The following is a 9,724-nucleotide window of genomic DNA, read 5'->3' on the forward strand; positions in this document are numbered from 1 at the left end:
CTTTTTTCCGGAATTCTTATCTTCCTCAAGGCTGCAATTCTAATACCTTGGTGTTGATACCTAAGAAAGATGTCGTCAATTCGGTCTCGGATCTGAGACCGATTGTTTTGTCCAACTTTCTTTACAAGATTATTACTAAGGTGTTGGCGTCTAGACTGAGCCAGGTTGCTGCTGTTTATGTTTCCCGTCATCAGTTTGGTTTTATTAGCGGTCGTTCCATTCACGATTGTATTCTGATTGGATCCGAAGGCGTGAACTGTATGCATCGTACGAGCCGTGGTCAAAACATGGCTTGCAAGATTGACATCAAAAAAGCTTTTGATACTCTTAGCTGGGATTTCCTGCTTAACGTTCTTCGTGTTGCTGGCTATGATTCAAAGTTCATTAGTTGGATTGAGATTCTGCTCCACTCGGCTAGGATTTCTATTCTGTACAATGGTCAGCTTAAAGGTTATTTTGCGTGTTCAAGGGGTGTTCGTCAGGGCGATCCTCTTTCTCCGATTCTTTTTGGAATCGCCGAGGATGTTCTTGGTAGGCTCTTTGCAAATTGTGTTAGCGCGGGCACCCTTACACCGATGCAAATGAGACAGGGAATTAATTTTCCAACTTATCTTTTATATGCGGATGATATTCTGGTTTTCTGTCACGCCACGGTCACGAACGCTAATACCATTCAGAAAATTATGGAATATTATGGTCAAATCTCTGATCAAATTGTGAGCCCGGATAAGTCACAAATTTTTTTTACTAGCAAAGTTCCTTCGCAGACCTGCAGGGCTATTCGGAGCATATTGAGATTTTCTCAGGGCAACTTTCCGATTACTTACCTTGGGGTTCCTATCTTTAAGGGTCGTGTGCATGCCTCCTATCTTCGACCGATTCATGATCGTGTGATCAACAAGTTCGCGAGATGGAAGGGATTACACTTGTCGATGGCTGGGAGGATTTGCCTGATCAGGTCGGTTATCCAAAGCTCCCTGACGCACTCCATGATGGTTTATAGATGGCCGACTGCTCTTATTAAGGAGCTCGATGCGTGCTGCCGTAATTTCCTTTGGACTGGCAACATCAAGCAGACGCCATCTTGTTCCGTGAGTTGGAAGAGGGTCTGCTCGATTAAGGAGGAGGGAGGTCTCGGGGTTAGGTCGTTCGAGCTCATAAATAAGAGCTATCTAATGAAAATGGCGTGGAAGGTGGTTGGTGGGCGTGAGTTCGGATATGATTTGATTAGAGATAGATATCTCGATCGCTTTGGGCGTTGTAAATCTCTGGTGGCTGCTTCTTCTGTCTGGATGAGCTTACGTGAGGAAATTGATGGTTTGGTGGCGGATTCGTACTCGTATATTTATGACGGCGCTTCTACTTCATTCTGGTATGACGACTGGCTTGGGTATAATCTTATGAATAAATGCGGTATTCCGCATTTCATGCTTCCGTTTCTTACTCAATCGGTGGCTGATTATTTCTACGATGGGCTCTGGCATTTCACGCAAGACTTTGTTAATGCTTTTCCTGAGATAGTGTGTGATATTTTACTCACTCCTCTTGGTACTGAGGGAGATGTGCGTTTCTGGAAACCCTCATTGCACGGGAATGTCACTACTGCGCTGGCATTCAACAAGCATTGTCATCATTTTCCGAAGGTGTCTTGGGGCTCTTGGCTTTGGGAATATTTTATTCCGATTCGACGTTCTTTGATCTGTTGGCGTCTTCTTCATAATAGAGTACCGACTTATGATCGCCTTATCCGCTACGGTATGATCACGCCAAACGTCTGTTTGCTTTGCTTAAAAGGAAGTGAGTCTCAGGATCACCTTTTCTGGAATTGTGAGCGTGTGCAGAATATTTGGGCTACGTTTCTTGGGTGGTTCAATTTCACGCAAGGGTTGCAAGAGAATGATATTCATAGTTTTTTGGTGGCAGCTTGGCAGTATAAACTTAGTCCCCTCACCGGTAATTTCTGGAAAGCTGGTATCATCACGGTCATCTGGGCCATCTGGATGCAGAGAAACAATTGTATCTTTGATAATCAAAAGTTCCAAGCAAGTCGTGTCATCCACACTGTGAAAGTTGCTTTCAAAGAGATTGATGATAACTTTCCTAAATTAGGCTACATGTCGAATTCTTGGTCAGATTATCTGATTCTCCGGGCAGTGGGTGTAACTAACAGGAGTGCTCCTCCTCCGGAGTTTGTTGAGGTGCATTGGTGGCCACCGGTGGCGCCGTGGATCAAAGTGAATACTGATGGCTCGGCGACGGGAGCTCCGGGCACTATTGCTGTAGGTGGGGTGTTTAGAGATAACTGGAATGTGGTGCGTGGTTGTTTTCACTTCAAAGGTGGCTCGGGTTTTGCCTTTGAAGCGGAACTCATGGCTGTTATCTCGGCGATTCAAATTGCTCACAATCGTGGTTGGCACAAGCTTTGGATTGAAGCCGATTCCACCTACGTGATATCAATTCTTAATACTCGTTCTTTTAATGTGCCTTGGCGTTTTAAGGCGGCGTGGAATAGGACTTTAAAGATGTTAGATGCTTTCTCGCTGCAGGTTTCTCACATCTTTAGAGAAGGAAACAAGGCGGCAGATATTATGGCTAACCAACAACGTTCAGAAGGGTGGTGGCCGCACGAGATTGAGGAGATTAAGGCTGCGGTTCGCCTTGACATGGCTTCGCATAGCCATCTGCGTAAGAAACGGTAGTTGGGACTGATGGGTGGTTGTTGTTTCGTTGTTTTTCTGAATCTCGGAGTTGTATCTCCTTTCGCTTTTCCCTACTTTCGTCTTGTGTCTAGACGAGTACTCTTTTCCCTATTCACGGTTTTTCCCACTGGATTTTCCGTGAAAAGGTTTTTATGAGACTCGACCCTGAGTCTGCTCTTTCTGTGCTTTCAAGGGTTTTTTTAGGTTTTTTTTTCTTTTTTTTCTTCTCTTTTTTTATATAAAATTGTCATTTAAAAAAAATGATTTGACAACATCCATAATCACGCGCCAAATACTGTTTTTATTTAAAAAATATATTAAATTATCGATTTTTTGTATGAATGATCGTATAATAGTCTCCATGGCCATCATCAAATCAAATCGTAAAAAAATTGTCTTTTAAAAACATTGAACTTGAAATTTAGAAAATATAGCCTTCATTGAAGTTTTTTTCTACGTCTGTCTTTGTTGTCAGGTGGGATCCTCTATCCCATTATTTTATGTGTACCACCGTGTACCACTCTTAATTTATTATAATTTTTAATTATATTTTATTCAATTTTAATTTATTATGCTTTAATATTATAAAAATATAATTAACAAGAGTTCACTCATCCAATTAGGGTTTATAATTATTTTTTATATTTATTTGAATTAATAATTGATTGTTTGGGTTCATTAATTCAAAGTTAGGGTACATAATTTTTTAAAATTTAAATTTTTTAGTTATAAATATTAATTAGAGTTCATAATATAATAATATTTTTTTATTTTTACACAAAAACAATTATACAATAGATAAATTAAGAGTGGTACACACAAAATAGTGGGACAGAGGATCTCATTTGCTTGTTCTACTTGTCCATGAATATTCATATTTTTGGGGGAAAGAATTCTACAATTTCTAAACGGGCTTGACGTCGAAGGCGAGTACTCATGGACTTGCACATAGCCCTCCAATTAAATTGCCCGTCACTTATTGTAATTAATTAAATATTCTCGTTGTCCGCCAAAAACATGACACTTTCATATACTACAATATTTGTATATAAAAGTGACATACTTTTAGCGGACGGAGGGAATATATTTTTTGGCTGTGAAGCCAGTCGATCACATTAAAAAGTGAGTAGTATTTAAAAACGACAATAACTCTTCGCAATTTAATTTTGTGCAGTTGGAGATTTCGATACTCCGAATTTATAGATGCATGCAAATGGAAAATCTTTTTTAGGAATATTAAATGACTGATTTTTTCAGTCCTTTTCAACCTTGGCTATAAAATAGATTATTAAACCTTTATCTAATAATTTATTTATTTTTTTGAAATGTTTGATTGTAAAGTTTTGGATCCTTATCTGTATTGCCTGATTTCTTCTCCTCAATATTCCATTCATAACGAAAATGTCAATTTATTTGCTTGTGAGACAACTACTCTTTGGAAGTTTGCCCCTTGTTCAAGTCGCAGGTAGCATAATATTGATTAATTTATGCGAAATCAGTGACCGATGCATATATATTTAAATTTAATTGTCAAGGATGTAGCAAAAAACGTATATTCATTGGCAGGATTTGAAACGGACGTAACTTTTGACATCGAATTCGATTAAAATTACCATTATGCATTAATTAATTATATATTTTTGAAAGAGTAAAATTTTGAAGTAGCCAAAATGAAGCATATATAAAACACAATTTATGGCCACACATTGAAAAAACACAAATTTTGACCATTTTTATTGATTTGGACGTTTTTACCCTTAATGAGGCGGATCGGGTAGGATCAGGCACGCGGGTCGCGTGCCGGGTCGGGTTAGGCACTTGTGGCACTATTAGTGCCATAAGTGCCAAGATTTTACTTTGGTTTTATTTTGGATTTCCGATGACACTTATGGCACTATGCACTTATGGCACTAATAGTGCCATAAGTGCCATCGGAAATTCAAAATAAAACCAAGTAAAATAGTCATCTTGGCACTTATGACACTAATAGTGCCATAAGTGCCAACGGAAATTCAAAATAAAACTAAGTAAAATGATCATTTGGGCACTTATGGCACTAATAGTGCCATAAGTGCACCATAAGTGCCATACGTGCAGCACAAATACAGAAACATGCAACATCATTTAAACCCTAAATGGAACATCTAAACCCCAAATGGATAATCTAAATCCTAAATGGAATATCTAAACCCTAGGGGGAAGTGTGCACTTATGGCACTAATAGTGCCATAAGTGCCATACGTGCAGCACAGATCAGATCAGATCAGATCAGATCTGATCTGATCTGTCGATGGCTGAAATCGAAGGAGACGAAGATCAGATATGCCGATGGAGGAGGCGGCACAACGATCAGATCAAATCCACCGCCGCCGCCTCATCAGATCAGATCCACCGCCGCCTTATCAGTTCAGATCTGCCTTCGCCGCCGCCTCATCCTCCGCCACCTGACCGACCTCCTCCACGTCGCCGATTTCAGAGGATCGGATCTCCTCCACCGCCGCCGCCTCATCCTCTACTCCGACGAAGTCTGCCCAAGCCGCCAGAGCTCCGACGAATTCTTCAAGCTCGGCGCCGCTGGAGAGAGAGAGAGGGAGATGAGAAAGAGAGAAGAGAGAGCGGCAGCCGAGATGAGAAAGAGAGAGGAGAGAGAGAGAAGGGTAGAATAGTCATGACATACAAAAAATGGCCAAAATTTATATTTTTTCAAATGGTGGACAAAATTTGATGTTGTATGTTGAATAGGGCCATTTGACCCTATTATCTCTTTTGAAAATGGAACGATGAGACGAGCATGACATCTTTTCCCGATTGACAAATTATAATGAGTAAATAAGCTTCATCCATCCGTGCATGATGTGTATGATTATGAAACGAAATTCTCCCTTTGTTGACTTATTGTCATCTATCATTGTCGGGGATAATACATATATACAAATATATTTTGTTTTATTATGAAATATTGATCACTCTATATATTTATTTTAGTTAATTGGCTGTGCAAATTGCAAATTTTAGTTGAATAACTAATGGAAACACCGAATTGAATCACACTTTAAGAAGGGGGCGGAAGAAAATGTAACACTATTTATTGAGCTAATTATATGTGTATACACTATTATGAATGTGATATGTTGCACTATCATATATACCTTTCACATGTCTAGATCATAGTTTCCGATTTCCTCTATCATCTCTAAAATATTTAGATTATTTAATGCAAAGTTTATCTATCGTACATATATCATTAATGTAAAGTTAATTTCACGTGTATGGAGGCTTGTGATCCTTATCCATTTAGCAATGTTCATAATCTTCCCATCACTCAAAACTTCAAATTTCAATTTTTTCCAGTGCAACAAATTTCTTGTCGGATATAAAAATTTATACATTTAATATAAATGTAAATGAACCAAGCTATTCATGAGCCATTCAGAACTTGACTAGGATAAATGTTCATTGAAGCTCATTTAGTGAATTTTGATCAATAATGAACCAACCTTGAGCTTCGCAGTATTCCGTCTGTGAGCTAATGAACAAGCTCATTTAGTACTTTAGCTTGAAAATATAAAATATTACTATTAATCAAAACTCATATCTATACTTTAATTAGTACTAAACTACTAATTGTATTAAGTCTCTAATTAACTCTGTTTGTTCTATTAAATCAATTAATTATGTTATCGTAAATGACATAATATTTTTAAAAATAATAATTAATATTTTAAACATAAAATATAAATTTAGAAAGTTCGTTTAGGTTCGATTAAGCTCACGAGTCTCAAAGTATTCTGTAAATAAGCTCAGGATTCGACTCAACAATAAATAGACAAAATAATGATATTCACCTCGACTTAGTTCGATTACACCTCAATTAGAGACCACCTATAAATAACAAACTTATAAATTAAAGGCTTATGTGTATATATATATATATATATATATATATATATATATATATATATATAGGGTGCAGTTATAGTGAGAACCACAATTATCGTGAGAACATAAGAACCAATAAAATTACTGCATCTGCTATACAAATTAATGCATCCGCTATTAAATTTAATGCATCCGAAAAAAATAATTTTTTTGCTCCCTTCAGGATTCGAACCCAGCACCTGCATCCATCCACCAAGATGATGCATCCACCGTAGATCTTGATGATCGAATGGCTTAAAATGGTTCTCCGTTCTTATTTTATTAGTGGTTCTTATTTGAACCTCTCCCTATATAGGGTTGAGTTCAACAGAGAATTATCTTTTTCGAGAGAACGAACAAATCTATATATTTTACGAACAGATCAACATAAGTAATGAACAGACGTATTTAGTAAAAATATAGAAAAACTCGCCACCAGCAGGATTCGAACCCGGGGCAAATTGTTGTTCATGCGGTACATTGATTTGTTCATTAAAATTATAGATCTGTTCGTTTTTATTTTAAGAATTCTCGATTCTCCACAATATTTAGCTTCTCTATTGAACCCTTCTCTCTCTCTCTATATATAGAGGAGCTTCAAATAATAATTTTAATTTCAATTAAAACTTTATGTTTTTAGCTACTCATGCAACTAATTAATTGATTCATATATATGAAGATCTACGATAAATGCAGCACCTGAATTTTTTTTAGATGATGATTTTTTTTTTCTTAGTGCATTTGTTACGTGTTCTCACAAAAATATAGTTACGACAAGAAATCAACTTCTAGCTACATATATTGAACGACCATGTCATCGCAACGACAGTTAATTAACACAATTCTAGGCTATATTAAAACCTTACATGATAAAAGTTTTAGTGAACACAAATGGCATGCAATTATCTATAGACGCAAATTAAATTGGATTTGTCACAAGAATCCTATGCATCTTGTTTTTATTTACTTGATGCATTTTATTGCCGGATTGAATCTCTATGTCATCAAAAAAATCTAAAACTAGCTAGCTTGATCCTAATGATAAAGACAAATTATGTACTACCTAACCTTATTATGCTATGCCGGCTGTCCCTATTTCTACACACACATGTAATAATATGATCGAATTCAAACTCAATTGCAACTGCAACTATATATATATGCATGATCAAATGCCTAGCGATCACCATTTTCATAGAGAGAAACCACCACTTCATCAAATTTAAACTTCTTCTCATAAACAATGGAGATCGAAATAAAAGTAATCTCTACAGAAACCATCAAACCATCTTCTCCAACTCCAAAATCACTGCAAAAACACAACCTATCATTTCTCGACCAACTCGCTCCACCCTTCTTCATGCCTCTCGTCTACTTCTACTCATCAAACCCCAAAATCCCCAATTCCCAAAAATCAGACCACCTCAAGAAATCCTTGTCGGAAACCCTCTCGAGATTCTACCCCCTCGCAGGCCGCCTCGCCGACAACCTTCACGTCGACTGCAACGACGGCGGCGCGCCCTTCTCCGAAGCCGAAGCCGACTGCGACCTCTCACAAGTCATCACCAATCCAAACCCTAAAGACATGAACAAATTCCTCCCTTTCTCACTCAACCACCCATCCCTAGATTTCTGCATGGCGGCTCAAGCCACCTATTTCCGCTGCGGCGGCGTCGCCGTCGGCCTCCTCATCTCCCACAAGATCGCTGACGCCTTGTCGTTCTTCTCATTCGCCAACTCCTGGTCCGCCGCCGCCAGAGGCGGCACCGCCGACGCCCCGCCGCTCCCGAAGTTCGACGCCGCCGCTTACTTCCCGGCTCGGGACATCCGCGGCTACAAGGCGAGCACCGGAATGATGAAAGAAGAGCTCGCCACAAAAATCTTCACATTCCACACCAAAAAAATCGCAATTCTCCGGGATCGGTATGCCGCCGCTGCCGCCGCCTCCGGCGGCGGAGTCGGCAGCGAGCGGCGACCGACACGGGTGGAGGCACTGTCGGCTTTTATATGGAGCCGGTTCATATCGGCTACGGGTATGAGAGCCGACCCGAATAAGATCTACACGGTGCAGCATGCGGTGAACCTCCGGACCCGGACCGACCCGGTCCTACCCGAATACCACTTCGGGAACATAAGCCGCGTGGCGATAGCCAAGCCGGCGGTGGGGAGCAGCGGGGTGACGGACGGCGGCGTGGAGCTAGTGCGGAGGGTCCGGGAAGCCATTAAGGCCGTGGACGGCGGCTTCGTGGCTCGACTGAGAGAAGGTGGGGAGCATTTGGATCTGATGAAGGAGAGGATGGCTCTAGCCAATAAGGGCGAGCTGGTTAGCTTCAGCTTCACGAGTTTGTGTAGGTTTCCGGTTTATGAAGCGGATTTCGGGTGGGGCAAACCGGTTTGGGTTGGGTCGGCTGGGTTCGCGTACAAGAATTTGGTGACTTTTATGGATACTAGAGATGGAGATGGAATTGAGGCATGGGTTAACTTGAGGAAAGAGGATATGGAGAAATTTGAGGCTGATTTGGAGCTCCAGGACTTTCTCTCATACCACAAAAATTACTTCAATTTCACATAATTAAGAGTTAATTAATCTCCTTAGCTAAATCTATGTTGTTTTTGAATATTTGTCTTTGTTTTTTTTGTTATATATGGTTTGTAATTGGTGTATAACAGTGTGTATTACTCCTTTCAAATGTGATCAATATATTTTGTTTTAGAGTTACTGATTTACTTTTACCTACGAATTTGCGATTTTGACATGATTTTTAAAATATTAATATTATGTCTTCATATTTTGCTATTTCAATAATATATTTCTGAATTTTACAATGATGAAACAACCTGGTTTTAGAATACACATATCAGAAAAACTTTGCCCGGCCACAAACTTTCCTGCATTTAGAAATTATCAAAGTTAGCGTCTGAAAAAAAAATATACATATATCAATCAAAGTAAGAAGGTTTCTATTCATACTAATTAAATGGATTGTTTTATGTTTGGCCCATTTTGGGATGTTGCTTTGGGCTAAATATTACTCTATGATGAGCTAAATGTATGTGCTATTGTATTGGGCTGTTGTATGGGCTATTGTTTTGAGCTAAATCTATAT

The 9,724-nt window shown here is 39.1% G+C and overlaps 1 protein-coding gene across 1 annotated transcript; it reads left to right on the forward strand.

Annotated features, from left to right (window-relative positions):
• The first annotated feature begins 7,746 nt into the window (after positions 1–7,746).
• On the forward strand, positions 7,747–9,334 carry LOC131025378 (stemmadenine O-acetyltransferase-like). Its single transcript, XM_057955112.1, has one exon. The coding sequence runs from the start codon at positions 7,861–7,863 to the stop codon at positions 9,187–9,189; it is 1,329 nt and encodes a 442-aa protein (XP_057811095.1). The 5' UTR covers positions 7,747–7,860; the 3' UTR covers positions 9,190–9,334.
• The last annotated feature ends 390 nt before the right edge of the window (positions 9,335–9,724 follow it).

Source organism: Salvia miltiorrhiza, chromosome 5 (genome assembly GCF_028751815.1).
Source record: "Salvia miltiorrhiza cultivar Shanhuang (shh) chromosome 5, IMPLAD_Smil_shh, whole genome shotgun sequence".
In the NCBI taxonomy this organism is placed as follows: domain Eukaryota; kingdom Viridiplantae; phylum Streptophyta; class Magnoliopsida; order Lamiales; family Lamiaceae; genus Salvia; species Salvia miltiorrhiza.